Here is a 14,820-nt window from a genome sequence, read left to right on the forward strand (position 1 = left end):
AGGTGAGAGCAGCTCTGCTCCCAGGCCCGCATCCAACATAGCCGTAGTCAAAACGCGCTGTCTCGTTTCATGCACTATGTGAATGTTGACGGGTCGCACTTCGATTCAGCGGCCCGTCTTTCATAGGAACGACTTGGCAGCCGACGTACGAAGGATATTGATTTGGGTTTGGGCCCAAGACGCATATATCTCGAGTCAAAATCGGAGAGTGTGTGTCTGAGAAACGAGAGATACTGGGTAGAGTGCAGCTTTTCTCCCCGAAGAACTTCCGCATCTGAGTAGCCAGTATGCAAGCGTGAGCGCCGTGCACCTCAATACTGAAGATGTGTCTACATTCAAAAGGGATATATGCACACTCGTCGATCTTCGGATCGATCTAGCATCAGATAGATGGCAACCTTGCTCGCATGGACGGACAGTCCGGCTTCAAGGTAGCTCGCACACATACCGACGTGTCCCCGTCTATATCATACGGGATCTGTGCTAAGGCGGCCGCTATGTAGAGAATCGTGCTCTGCGTGCGTTCCCGCCGGGGTGTCTGCTCAAGTTTAGGGGTCCAGTCTGTCGCACCCTTCATCTTCCCCTTCCCAGGTACCCGGCCATATACACGCAGCTGCAAACAGACAACAGCACACGGCCAGGAATCAAAGAGCAATCGATGGCAGTGAGGCCGAGACAACCCACGTCATAATACAGAATGGGAATTCGCATGGCAAGAAGTGCTTGCCGTAAGATGTTCGCTATCCTCCCACCAGAGCACTGCTTTGACATGCAATGCCGCTTCGCCTTTCTCCCGAGGAACACATCGTTTTGAGCGTCGGGTCATAAATTTCCATAAGCGAAGTTACTGTTCACCTTCACCAAGAATACATCACAGTACATGAGCTACTCCCTATCTGTTTAAACTTACCATCTGATTCACATGTAGATCGCTGCCAAAAGCGTCTTTACTCGAGCTGGCGGGGAGCAATACGAAATGATAGCTGGGTACTTCTTCCCATCTGCCAAAGCACTGCTCAAGGCACTCAGTTCTCCCCTTCATGGCATGGAACAAGCAACGAAAAGTTCGAAACTATTTTAGCACTCAAGCGTTGCTGATCAATAGTTTTAAAATGTACCTGTGTCGCTATCGAATCCAAAGCAAAGAGCTTGCCCAATATACCCTCTATCAGCCTTCCACCGGAAGCGTAATGCCAGCATGGGAAAGCTTGTGAGCCGTTCAAATCTCGCAGCGCACGCCCAGAACCGTGTTTGAAGTAAAGATTCGCAATGCACAGAACCCGTCAAATACCAAGTGCCAGGTGGCTTTACACAAACGACCCGCGTCCTGATCCCCAACAAAACAGCACCGAGGCTCCTGAATTCACGGTCCCATTCGCACACATCAGTGGTGGCGACCAATGTTGAACCCGAGCTTCCTCGGGTGGAGCCTAGGGTACACCCCGAGGACGATGAGCGCAACGGCGACCACGACAGTCCACGCCCGGATGTTGAGCACGTTGACGTTGAAGTCTGTCCACACGGCGCTGATGACGGTGGCCAGTATCAGCAGGAACAGGAGGTACCCGCTGATGCGGTGGTACTTCCACAGCGCCTTCGCGTTGTCGACGCCGCCGAACACGCCCGGAACTCCCCACATCAGGAACCCGAACACGTATTGAACCAGCAGCACCACGCTGGTGAGGACGCCCAGGTAGCCGTGCACGGAGTGGAAGTGGCTGTCGGGACCTTGCTTGACTGCGGATTTGTCAGTAATTGGAATTACAAACGGCTTTGAAGAACAAGGTATTGGAAGTTATTGTGGCTTGGTGATGGTCTTTAGAGCCTGTTTCCTGGATAACCACCGCCCCCAAAACTATCCATGTAGGAAACGAACGCCCCTGCTGACAGTGCTTACTTTTGTTCGCCTCGATAATCAGCACACCGGCCGCGAAAATGATAAAGGATAGAAGGTTGAGCGAAGCGTGGGCGCGGGCGCCAATGATCTTCTCGCCAGCGGTCCACGTCGGTTGGAGGATGAGGATGGCCTCTGCCAGGACGAGCACGCCGACGCTCTGGAGGAGCGGGTGCGGGCTGAAGAGCGGAATGAAGGGCGGGTGCTCAAAGACGGAGGACCAGACGAGGGCGACGAGCAGGACGGCGCCGCCTTGAGCCAGCCAGCCGGTGCCTAGTGATTGGGGGATTCGTCAGTCAGAAAGTGTCAATTACGGGTCGTGGGGCGAGCGAGTCTTCCGGGGAGTGCGCACCTCTGTAGAGATTGTGGAATATTGATTCTTCTGGTTTCTGCAGGACATCTCCGGGCTGGCCGAGAAGAGGTTCGGACTCTCTCGCTTCATGGTTGTTCTCCGGAGGGTGCTCCGGAATGCCTGTTGCTGAAGCCATCCTGGAAGGAAGCGTGCGTCTGTGGGAGCGGAATCTGTTTCTACGGCCGTTTCTTGAAAGGAATTTGATGTTGTTACATAGATGCAGAGACAAAAGGTCGTCAAGACAACTCGGCGATGGATATGCCGGCTGGGGCTGACGTTGACACTGACGTTGGAGGCTGGTTACCTAGGAAAGGTAGTACGGGCGAAGCTTGAGGGGTTGATCCCAGACGAGCTTGCGGCTTAAGTACCTCGAAAGAATTAAGAGTTCGGACATGCACACCTACCTTGCACCAGAAGCGGGCACCTGATGAAGTTTAGGAGCACCCAGCTAACCTAGCCTTGCAATCCAGTGCAATCCAGTGCGATCCATGGCGCGTGGGCTCGTTGCCTTTGCCCCAAGTAGGCAAGAGAGTGACAGCAATGCGTTGCGAGCAGGGCAACGGTTGTGACAATTGTGTTGATGCCATACAAGTCGATGATGAGAGCACTCTATGGGATGGGCCCATTGGCCTATGAGAGCTGCCGCATTACTGTCCCCCACCCTCCACCCAGCCTGGACGCATTGCATGGGACCACTGGGGCGCGGGGCAGACCCAGGCAGACCCAGGTAGCGGCTAGCACCAAGCTTGGGGAGAGGTCGGATTATCGAGATAATCGTAGCCAACCCGCTAAACGCGGGCAAATCAACATTAACGTGCCACATGAACTCGGCTCCGGATTCAGACCACAGTGTGCTGGCGTGTGTTCTATGGTGCTTCGGGCGTACGGCGCTGCTTGCGACGGCACTTTGGATCCGGGGATGCACGAGAAGTGGCTGGTACATTTCAAGCAAACAAAGCATTGAGCACAGAACAAACACTGTCTGCATGTCCGACCGAGGCTGACGAGACAGGAGACCGGGGCTCCACACAAGCGGTGTCGGCCGCTGCCGAATCAATCCGGGCCGGGGCCGGAGCCCATTACTCGATAGCCTATTGTCATTAGACCTCGTCGCCTATCGCATAATGTCCTCGGCTCCGATATACAGCACATCTCAAGCCCACATTCACTTCTGTGGATGACCACACTTCCTCTACGACCTAACCCTCCCCCTTCACAAAATAGTCGACCCAGATCTCCCAAGGCAACAATGGCGGATGAGATCGAGTACAAGCTCGACAATGTCGAGGCTACGTCTGTAGCCTCGGGCGACATCGATCAGACGTTCCGCTCATCCAGCATAGGTATGAAAGACCGGCCAATAGAGCACATGTCGAGGCTGTAAATCTGCGTTGACGACCTCAAACCAAATGGAATAAGAGGCTAACCACGATGCAGACCTCATCTCCGCCGCCCTGGGCGGGAAGGTCCTCGGCTTCTCTGACGAGTGGTTCGCCGAGGCTGCGAACCTCCTCACGCCCACGCCACCCATCAGTCAGCCGGGCAAGATGGTGTTCACAGGCGCCTGGTACGACGGCTGGGAGACACGCCGGCACAACACGGAGGCCTTCGACTGGGTCGTGATCCGGCTGGGCGTCGCCTCGGGCACCGTCGACGGCATCGAGGTCGACACCGCCTTCTTCTCCGGCAACCACGCGCCCTTCATCTCGGTCGAGGGCTGCTTCAGCCTCGACGACGCCGAGGTCCTCTCGTGGAAGGGCTCGCGCGGCGGCTGGGAGCCCATCCTCGGCATCCGCGAGTGCGGTCCCTCGCAGCGCTTCGCCTGGAAGCTGAGCAAGCCCACCGCGAAGCGCTACACGCACGTCCGCCTCAACATGTACCCGGACGGCGGCATCGCCCGCTTCCGCCTCTTCGGCCACGCCGTGCCCGTCTTCCCCGACGACAGGGACGCCATCCTCGACCTCGCCGCCGCCCAGAACGGCGGCGTCGCCGTGTCCTGCAGCGACCAGCACTTTGGCACCAAGGACAACCTCATCCTGCCGGGCCGGGGCAAGGACATGGGCGACGGCTGGGAGACGAAGCGCTCCCGTGGGAAGGCCCATGTCGACTGGGCAGTCATCCGCCTCGGCGCGCCGGCACTTATCCAGCGTCTTGTCGTGGACACGGCTTTCTTCAGGGGCAACTTCCCGCAAAAGGTGAAGGTGGACGCCATTGAGTGGAAAGACGCCGGAGAGCCCCCGGCGGCGGCCGAGGCATGGCAGGAGGTTGTGGAAGCTAGCAAGACCGGGCCGGATCAGGAGCACGAGTATGCCTCCAAGATTCAGGACCAGCCTTTTACACATGTCAAGTTGACCATGATACCCGACGGAGGAGTGAAGAGGATCCGAGTGTTTGCTAAGCGTTCAGTCTAGTGGTATGAAAGGGCCCTATGTAGCTTAAATCCGCAAAAACCCATGAAAACCAACCATCAAGGCTCACATTTCACATGTAGACAAGTCACGATTCGCGCGTGGACATGCAAATAGCAACCTTTCATTGGCCATGTCGCTGGACTCGAGGCTATTGGGCTATGTTGCAGGAACACACCGCCGCGGCGAAATTGTAATCGCTTGATCGGACGAACGGTCTGGCCAGAACCTGGGAACCTAAGTCTGATGGCATTTTATCTCAGCCTCATCTTTTCCGCTCAGCATCCTGGATCCCGAAAGCCAGCGGTGAGTCTACCTGACGGACCAGGACAAATTGCACCGCCAATTGTGATGATCTGCGCGTGCGTTTCAACTATCAAATATGCCGTTGAGGGCAGCAAAGACCCTGCGCGTTCTCTTAAACACTCTAGGTGAGTTTGAATGCGCGCCTGGAGCTGCATCACGAGCCACTTGACGAGAATGGACCAGGACATGCTCAAGGTCACAAGAATTTCTCCGAGTCTAGACCTGTGGCAGGAAGAACCGAGGTACGAGACCTCGTGATGAGGACCGGCAAGCCAAGGTTCCTCAACGTCGAATGTCACGGAACGGAGGTAGTTGAGTACCCGAACATGGTCCTTTTTGGTAAGTCAAACAGGCATAGCACCATGGCTAGTCTATGCAAACCCCATGGAGGCGCTTTCTGGAACGATTGGAAGCAAAGTCACTTCTTGGCTGGAGGTCTTCGACGCGGGCCTCGTTTCAAGTTCAGTCCGCCGTGCAAAATGGGGATATCGTCATCCACCAACACGCAGCAAAAAAAGCAAAAGAGCTGGAAATAGTGGCACTAATGCCATTGCTAACTATGGGGTGGGCTTTGGTTCCAAAATAAAAAAGGGCCCAAAAAAGGAATTCCGAGTGAGAAATTTTGAGACATGACTATACCTGCAGGCAGTCCACAAGCTGCTTTTGGGCCACGCGGGCCACGAGGCAAAAGACCATACAGGGAGGGAGGGTCGACAGAGAACCCCGATGCGTCAAGACGGACGGCCGAGAACCACCCATTTGCTCGGCGAGATGATCCAATGAGTCTCGTCTGCGTTGGTGATCAGGACGACGTGGCTGGGGACAAGCAAAGAGCCTCTACCGTCTTGTTGGGGCCAAAGAATATCCCGGGCTGAAATTCCGTGTCTGTGTGACCTCTGCTTTACGAAGGTTCGAATTTCTGAAATAGGGGCGATCTTGATGGCAAGCAGGAATCTTACGCAGATTGCGCTCACTATGTTCAAGGGTGAGGCCATGAAGAAGGGCTCGATAAATGCTGCTTATTTCGGCTGTCAGTCTCTGACAGCAATTTAGAGAGGCAATACGAATGGCTTGACACTATCTGGCCCAACAACAATGATTGTAGAAGCCCCAATCAGTGAGGATGTCTTTCAAGGGGAAGCAGCCAAAAGTCCGACCCAAGACCCAGACTGTTGTGACACCCAAAGCAGCTCGATTTGGCTTCCCCAGCGGATTCACCCCCGAGAATGACTGCAGAACCATGCACTTAGCACCTGTGTGGTGTTGACCCATAGGGCTCGCTTCTCGTCGCTGTGTAACAGTGGCACAGGCTTAGCAGATGAAACCGGGGTCAACGAGGTTGCTAGTGCTGCCTGCAGAGTCTCAACCTACGTGCAAAGTGCGGTCACACTCCAGCCACTGGACCGACATGAGCCAACATTTTCACTCAGCCACTGAGAAGTGCAGGTCCTGCAGGCTCAACTGCAGGACTTCTGCACGTAAGCCGGAACTTTGGTATACTTACAGGACGTCCGGCCGAGCTACGCACAAGCGTCATCCACGACATGCATGTCCGTCAATGGAGCGCCGAGCCTATAAACAAACAAAACTAATTCACGGTTGAAGCCGCTTCCTCGTGTGCCCGTCCATCGGGCCTTGGGCAACTTGATTCACGACAAATGGGTCCGTATCTTGAACACGGTGCCGTCTGACCGCGGTGCCGTCTGACCAGGTCATATTCATGGACCTCTTTGCGGGCGATTTTATTGTGGCTTGCAAGCCAAGTTCCACATCTGCTTGTTCTTGCTCTTGCACAGCATACGTCTACGCCCGCAATGCTGGCGCGACCCAGGCAAGGCGAGGGCAGTGATTTTGATGCCCGGAGCTCCGACCAATTTGCCCCACGAAGTAGAAGGCTGTCGATGAGATTTGAAGCGCATACTGTGCCTTTACTCATCACCGTGATGCCAGGGGAGGGTCATCGGTGATGAGCGCCAAAGCCATGTCCATCCGCATGCCATCAAGTCATACTCGACAGATCCGCCAAGTCGCTTGCGGCAGGATGAGGCGCGTTGATCAACGGTTCGGGGCGCTTAGCCTGAAAGAAAGATTGTCTGACAAGTGACATCCAGGGCCGACTAGTCTGAGAGACGAACTGGGGCGACCATGAAATGCGGCGCGTGGATACACTAACCAGCTGTATTAGTCGGGGATCCATCCTTGGTTACTTTTCTCAACGAGTCCCTTGCTACTCCCGGGCTGACCGGCTCCGGTGGGTTTGATGAGTGACGACGTCTGAAATTGGAAGCGCCGCCTAAATTAGCGCACCTGTGGCAGCTGCTGACATCTTGGATTGGGTATGCCCAGGTACTCTGGTGCGTTTCAACGGAAATTGAACCACTCCAACGACGAGTCCGAGGACTGGATGCGTGAGTGGTCGCCGGCTCATCTTGAAGCCTGCAACAACACGGCGAGAGCCGCGAGCTTTGATGAGAGGGTCATGACTACTGTACTTGACAGCCGCAAGCTTAGTCATCCTGAAAAACCGACACGTTTACAAGCCAGCTCCTTTGTCCCTGAACCTGGGGTACAAGCTTTGGTCATGCGCAATACCTCCAGCGTAAAAGCCCTGGCCCAAGGGCGTCCACGCGTCCACGCAATGATGAAATATAGCTGTTGCCAGGTTGATGGGTCGCTCAGCCTCGGAAATAAAAGTCAGCAGCGGGGAGATGGGTCGGCCTGCGGGTGACCGTGGTGTGTTGCCCGGGGAAAAGGCAGGTTTGCCTGCCCTGCCATTCTCCCAGTGAAGCCGACACCTCGGTTGGCTGTAGGTTCCGGGAGGAGTCAGTATTGGGGATATGTCCCCCGGTCAGCTGAGAAGGGGCCGGCTCATTTTGCTTGTTATTAGCTGTGGGATTGGATGCTCGACTTCGAAATAAGGGACGGATGCGTGCGTGCCCTGCAGGGTAGCATCGCGAGAAATGGGATCTTGTTTCAAATATAGTCCAGGGAGGGTTAGTCAGCCGGGAACAGGGGTCGCTCAGCTTGTGGTTCGATCCAGCTCCCAGAGTGCAACGAAGCCACAGCCAAGGCCAAGGCCGTCCCTGGGAGAATGCGGGAGGGCGGCCGCGAGCAAGCCACATCTCGAGGGACACAGACTCGCGGACTCGACGCTGGGTCGATTCGGTCGCAAAGCGCCAAAGCGAGCCAACACTCTGGAGCCACATGCGGGCAGACAGCCAAAGCAGTCGACGGCGCCACGCGGCGCCAGGGACGACCCGCACCCATGCTGGACTGATGATTGGCTGGCGTCTAGTGTCTCTGGCGTGCCTGGTATCTGGCGTCTGGCCTGGCAAGCTGCAACGGGCGACCTAGCCCATGAGTGCGTCGTCGCAGTACGATGTCTCACCGCGTAAGGAGCCCTCGGACGGCCTCATCATCATCGTGGGCGCAGCAAGAGCGGTTCATTCTGGACAGGCTGACCAGGCAAAAGTGGAAGCGTGACGTCCTTGTGCTGTGGATCATGATCGGATCTCAGCGGACCTGTCAAAAGCCAAGCAAGCAACGTCCGATGCGCGTGTACGCACATTAGATTATGTGGTATGTATGCGCCTGTGGGGTCGTGACTTGCAGAAGCGCGGCACGGCAGACTCAGGCCTGGCCACCGCCCTCGTCGCCCTCGGCCTCGCCCCTCGCAGTCGCGGCCGCAGGCTGCAGTCACAGTCGCAGTCACAGTCACAGATGCGGTAGCAGTGGTCCTTCCCCAGCCCCAGCAAGAGCCATGCGGTAAGAAAATTGGTCGTGAAGACTGATGAGGCGCAGAGGCTGGTGGCGGCAGGGAGCTGGTGTGATTGGCAAGGTTGGTCGTCGGCTGTCTGTTGTCTGATACAGTCATGGGCGGCGGTCCACGGTAGCGAGGCTGGAATACTCCGCACACGCACACGGTCCGTCCGTACTTGGGGCGTGTACAGTCAAGAAGCCGTACAAGGTTTCAGTCGTCAGCCTGGATCATCAGCGAGCGGACCCACCCGAGTTACCCACGCTGCGGTTCTGCTGGACCGTGCGGTGCGAGGTGTCCTCAGCCCTAGGCGGTTCCATAGTACACAATAGTGTAGTGAACATTGACGCTGGGCCAGTAAGGGCAGTGGTACTGGTACTGGCGCTGGCACTTGCACTGGCAAGCTGCAGTGCGGTGTACCAGCTGTTGTTCTGGACGGGACGCGGCATGGCATGGCGTGGCGTGGGCATGGCATGGCATAGCATAGCATAGGCATGGGAGAGAATCGGAGATGGCCTTATCTCGTCGAGACTCATGCCCGTGGGGTTCGGCCTCAATGGGCTGTGTAAGTTTAGTGAACAGCGGGCCTGGCTGGGGACTCTGGTGAGCCTGTGCCCACCTGCAGGAGCAGAGGTACAGTACCGCAATACCGCAATACCACAGTACCACAGTACCGTACCAGCGTATCTAAGCAGATACCAGTACGTACCATGATACCCATGTGATGTGGGGCCAAAAATGGCAGGAGCTGCTGGAAGGGGCCCCCTTGTTTGTGCTTCACTGTGCTGCACTCTGCACCTTCCATGCTCCCAAGTCCACCCCGACCGCTCCTTCTCGATTAGTCCACCACCATGGTTACCTGTGCACAGCAGGAGCGTGCCACTGCGTGCCTGGGCAAGGTGGGCAAGGTGGGCAAGGGCAAGCCTGCGTCGGTGCCGAATACCCTGCTGGGCTACGCGACGTGAGCTGACAGTGGACACTTCCTGCCCTGGCTGACCTTCCTGCCCCGAGCAGCCCAGCCCAGCTTCGTTCCGTGGATATCTATCAATCCCATCAATCAGCACAGTCACTGACTTCCCTGGCCTGCTACTTTGGCGCGGTGTGGGCTGTTGAGGTTTGGCGGTTCCTCGCAGTGTCCTGCCATCGTGGAAGCGTCCTGCTGTGCTCTGACGGCCAGCCTGCCAGCCTGCCCTGCCTACTTTGCCTGCCAGCCCGCTTGCATGGCACGCAGCAGAGGCAATTAATAACTGCGCCATATGCAATCTCGCCTGCATCGGCACTCTGTCATCCACCTTGCCTGCCAGCTGCCAGCTCCCAGCTGCCACCGACACCGACCGCATCCGACCACCATCACACAGGACTGCTTCGTCAGAGTGATGGCAAAAAGCCCCCGGGGTCATGGTACAGCATGGCAGGGCATGGCACCGCATTTCATGTCATGTCACGTACTGTAATGTCGCGTTGACGGCCCTCATCTCCTTGTGGCTGTCGCATGCTGTTACAGCGACCCTGATTTCATCACTTCTTCGACCTGGGCACAGCTGCCAGTGGGCTCGCAGTGCTATACTGCATCTGGGAGATGTCGCGGGTTCCTCAGCCACACCCACCTCCACAGAGCTGCACTTTTGATGACGCCTGACCCTGAGCCCCCAGTACAGACGGCATCAGCTCTGGTTGGGTCTGCCACCGCGATCCGTTGTTTCAGAATCAGCCCCTTCCTGGCCTAGCCGCACTGCTACGCTCCTCCTCCCGCACGCGAGCACAACACACACCTCCCTGGCACCTGGCTAGCCGGCCCAGGTTGGATAGCGCCTGCGGCCAGATCCAGACCTGGACCCAGACCTGGACCTCACCTTGTCGGGGCGCGGAGCAAACATTCATCTCGACTTCGGACTGATCTCGAGATCGTGCTTGGCCAATGGCCCCACCACGCGCCGTGGTCTATAGTCCTCTGCCGACGATGAAGGCTTCGGGAAAGGCCACACACACCACATATCGCTCTATCGGTGGAAATAGTACCAAGTCAGCCAGCCAGCGAGCCAGCCAGCGAGCCAGCCCGCCAGCCCGCCAGCCGCTTCAGCGATGCAGCCAGCCAGTCTGGGCTGTCTTCTTCCCTGATAGTCGCGTACCATGTACACCCTGACTGGTCGTCTTCATCACATGCAGGAATAAACGTACTGCCACCGACCTAGGCCCACTTCTCATTACCGCGTTACGTACTGCGCCGCACCAAATTCTGCCGGGAAGGTATTCCGTACATGTGTACACAACAGCTTGTCGGCCATGCGCCAACTACCCACAACCACTCCTTCCCCTCCCTCTCAGCTCATAATAAGACTGACGCGCCAGATCAAGCACAATCTAGAGCTGTGCCCTTCACCCACTCCACCCTGGCGGATGTGACGCCACGGAGCTCACTGCGCTTGGCGGAAAGTCTAACTCAGGACCCCGCCCACTGGCAAAGCATGCAAAGCAACAGCAGCACTGGCTCTCTTCGAGGCTGCCAGGATGACATTGGTCTGGGCCAGCCATTCTTGATCCGAGCTTCTCGCAGGCGATCGACATCTTTTGAGATGATGCCGTCTGGCCCTTGCTTGTTTCCGATTCGAGAATGTACCTCCAGAGTCACATCCTCCTGGCAGGATATCGACCTAGCATCATCGACTGCCAGCTAAGCTTTGGCTCTCGGGTACGAAGCTGATGTCAGGCCGGCCCCGCTTCGCAAATAGCACGCTGATGCGTACCGCGCAGTACCGTGCAGTGCTGTACCGTACTGTACACGTGGTACACACCAGAGGGGTTTGATCTGGCCGCGACCAGAAGACAGCACGAATGCACATATGGATACTGTCCAGACGCCCTCACGCTGGTTCATTCACCGACATTGGTCCATTTCGCCGTTCGCTTGTCTAGGGATCTACCCTGCGTCTAGGGAACCCACTCCAGCGTGTGGCCCCGCCCTCCCTCATCTCCCTGCCGGGAATTGGACGAAGGGGGAAGCGATAATGGAAACAGCACCAGAATCAGGAAATGTCTCGCAGGGGACCCCAAGAACCGCCCAGGGATTCTGGACAATTTCGGGTTGCCAAAGCACTGCTTTAAGTCCGTCTCGACAGCTAGCACAACGCGCAGGCGTTCTGGGCCAGGGAGAACCTATCTCGCACAGATTGATGTTTCTCTGCGAGCTGTCGGAAGGGAAACCTTAACTCTTTTAGGCAACTCACGCGCCACAGCTGTGACCCTGCTCCTTCTCCTGCTCTACTCGGCTCCCGCAGCTCGCACTAAGTCCCCTCCCCTATCCATTGCCCGTCGGTCGTCGTCTCATGCAAACTGCTTGTTGTCTTCGTGCTGGGTGTCAGCACGCGTCTGCTCACATTCCCCCGTTGCCCCCCCCTCCCCTCCAGCATGGCTAGGAATATTTTTGTACTCCACATTGGCGTGGCTGTCAGGGTCTGGCAGCGCATACCGCCACTCTAGGCAATACTCGCACGCAAGCCGCATTCACTTTTACACTTACTCTGCCGTGGCATCGACCCTGTCACTTGTCGTCTAAAGGCCCGTTCATCACTACATGTACTAGACCATCCAATGTCGCGTGGTCCAGTGCTTTGCTGCCCTGCACCTGCGGGTCAAGGCTAAATTCGTCTCATTCGCAAGAACCCTGATACTTCCCAGGTTGATATCGCCTTCCAAGGCTTGATCTTCACCCAACCCTGGCGTCAATCTCTTCTGATACAGACTGTTTCCACAAGAAATAACAAAAGGTCCCGTCTGCTCCACCGGCTGTGCTCTTCCCCTCCGTTACTTGCCTAAACTGGCCAGGAACGAATCTAAGCCGTCCTTCGTTCATCGGATCCACGTCTAATTTCCTCACCTTACCCTTGGCTAATAGTATCCGCTGCCATTACCTCCCGTAGCCTACCCTGTCAGCCCAGTCACTTCGAGACTCATCAAATCTCCTCTTCTGGAGCGAGCAAGGCAGCAGATCTCGACAAGGGTCGGCCCCCCTCCCCCGTCCTCCACACGCGGCTTCACTCCACCTTGCACGGGTCTGGGCCCGTTGGGCTTCTGGGAAAAAAATAACAGGCGACTGGGTCGACCATTTCCCTTCCGTAAACAGTACTTACTACGCAGTATATCTCACCCGGTTGCAATGTCCAAATGAGGCTGGGCTGGCTCATTTCGACGTTTCATCACCACACGCCCCGCCTGCGTCCTTACCATTCTTTACCAGGCTGGCCGCCACTCCCAGCTTCCTTGCAAAAAGGTTAATTCTACTTCCTTCTTCTCCTTCTACCCATCCACACATCCTCACCTCGCCATTGGCTTTGGGTGTCCCATTTCTTTTTTGTTTTCCTTCTCGGCCCTCTTACCTCCTCTTGAGGTTTTCCGTTCCATCGTTTTCTTCTCGTACTCGGGCATAGTCCCTGTCTTGCGTCCACACTGTAACTAGCTCGGTCGCTCGCATGTAGACGACGATGCTCACCATCAAGCAGCCAGTTCACTACGGCTACAGGTCGATCCATGATTTACCGACGCCGCCCAGCACATCCCGACCCTCACCTCCGTTGACACACCAGGATTCTTCATACAGAGCCATACCCGCTGTTCCTCGAAGCCATAGCCCGCCGGATCGACTCATGTCTGGCTCTCATCGTGGCTTGCCCCCTCCATCGGCGATGGGACTCGGCCAGCCGTTGCCTTCCGGAGTTGCATCTCATCCTCCTCCAACCCATGGGTCTTCACTCGGGCAGGGTCCACCTCCACCTCCGCCACCGCCATCTCAAAGTCAGCAGCAAGGTCTGGGGCAGCCACTGGGCCAACTACCCCCGCCGCCACCAGGGTGGCAGGGCTCGGAAGACTCCATGCGAGCATGGCTGCATGCGAAAGCGGAGGAGGACAAGAGGAAGCAAGAAGAGGAGAGGACCAGCCAGGAACGGCTGCGCCTCGAGCAACGACGAACTGAGTACGACATTCTGCGAGCGTCGTTACAGGGTGGGGTCCCACCGCCTCTGGTGCCTGTGGTTTTTGCGGGTATGGGAGGTGGTAACCTGCCGCCAGCAGCGCTGGAATGGGCCCAGCAGTTCATGTACTCACAGTCGCAAGGCGGGCCCCCGCAACACCTTCTGCCCGGCCCAGCTTCGCCAGAGTACCGTCGTGACTCTCAAGCACAAGTCTATGGGCACTACTCGGGCTCTGGTGGCGTACCGTCCACTCCTGGATCTGCCCAGGGTGCTCACGGCAGCTTCGTTGGGACGCACCCAAACTCTTCACCGCGAGCTCGAGGCTATAGCATGCCAAGCTCTGGCAGCCGTCCTCTTGGAGGGGGACCCGGTCTCTCTAGCCTGAACACGAGCGTGCTCCCAAGCACAGGTGGCGCATCTGCAGCGCAGACACACCCAGGCGTCGCCTCAGCGCAGCAGCAGCAGCAGCAGCAGCAGGAACCGCAGCAATCCCCGTCAATCTACTTTCATATGTGGCAACCCCCGACGAGCCAGGGCGGCCAGTCCGGCTCCAATCAGCCGGCAACACCTTCCGGTGCGTCCAAATCCAAACATCGGTCTTAACAAGGGGAAAGAGAAAGTCGGGGGACTAACGTGGCTTGCAACAAGCAGTAGGGGAATCGCCACGTAAGCGGAAAGCGACAGGGCCACAGCCAGCTGCACCACCACCGAATACGCAACAGAGATTCAGATCTCCTCCGTTTTCCCACAGCACTGGCTCGACACTCTCAAACCCTCCGCCAGGACGTAGAAGGGGCCACTCGCGCCAGAGGAGCGACGCATCGACATACAGAGCACGCGGCCGCGCCGAGACCATTGGATCGACACGTGGGATGTCGCCGATGGCCGTCTCGGGCCCTGGTACAGCAAGAGACAGAGGTGCTGGATCGGCAGAGCCATCTTCACATTCGCAGCCGCAAGCGACGCAGACGCGTATCGCAACGCATTCAGTTTCGTCCCTACTTTCTTCAGATGACCATCTGCCGCAAGCGGCCCATTATCCAACTGCCCAAGTGGCAGAAACGAGAGGTCAGCCACGCAAAGAGGGCTCACGACAGAACTCCCCGCACTCGTCAGAGGGACGCTCAAAGTCGGAGGCG

General features: G+C 57.0%; 4 protein-coding genes across 4 annotated transcripts; 2 read left to right on the top strand and 2 right to left on the bottom strand.

Moving 5' to 3' along the window:
• Window positions 1-1,384: 1,384 nt before the first annotated feature.
• J7T55_006489 (cytochrome b561) lies at window positions 1,385-2,382 on the bottom strand (the record flags this gene model as incomplete). The annotated part of the gene is made up of 3 exons (XM_053144868.1): window positions 1,385-1,737; window positions 1,898-2,167; window positions 2,247-2,382. The coding sequence occupies 3 exons, from the start codon at window positions 2,380-2,382 to the stop codon at window positions 1,385-1,387; spliced, it is 759 nt and encodes a 252-aa protein (XP_053001254.1).
• Window positions 2,383-3,495: 1,113 nt separating this feature from the next.
• Window positions 3,496-4,657, top strand: J7T55_006490 (llantoicase; the record flags this gene model as incomplete). Its single annotated transcript, XM_053144879.1, has 2 exons — window positions 3,496-3,589; window positions 3,684-4,657. The coding sequence occupies 2 exons, from the start codon at window positions 3,496-3,498 to the stop codon at window positions 4,655-4,657; spliced, it is 1,068 nt and encodes a 355-aa protein (XP_053001255.1).
• Window positions 4,658-8,590: 3,933 nt separating this feature from the next.
• On the bottom strand, window positions 8,591-10,598 carry J7T55_006491 (uncharacterized protein; the record flags this gene model as incomplete). Its single annotated transcript, XM_053144890.1, has 6 exons — window positions 8,591-8,650; window positions 8,981-9,278; window positions 9,516-9,758; window positions 10,167-10,202; window positions 10,325-10,397; window positions 10,490-10,598. 6 exons carry the CDS (start codon window positions 10,596-10,598, stop codon window positions 8,591-8,593), a joined length of 819 nt encoding a protein of 272 aa, XP_053001256.1.
• A 2,597-nt stretch (window positions 10,599-13,195) lies between these two features.
• Window positions 13,196-14,696, top strand: J7T55_006492 (uncharacterized protein; the record flags this gene model as incomplete). Its single annotated transcript, XM_053144902.1, has 3 exons — window positions 13,196-14,255; window positions 14,333-14,347; window positions 14,491-14,696. The coding sequence occupies 3 exons, from the start codon at window positions 13,196-13,198 to the stop codon at window positions 14,694-14,696; spliced, it is 1,281 nt and encodes a 426-aa protein (XP_053001257.1).
• Window positions 14,697-14,820: the final 124 nt, after the last annotated feature.

Source organism: Diaporthe amygdali (assembly GCF_026229845.1).
Source record: "Diaporthe amygdali strain CAA958 chromosome Unknown NODE_1_length_4327563_cov_65_473760, whole genome shotgun sequence".
NCBI classification, from domain to species: domain Eukaryota; kingdom Fungi; phylum Ascomycota; class Sordariomycetes; order Diaporthales; family Diaporthaceae; genus Diaporthe; species Diaporthe amygdali.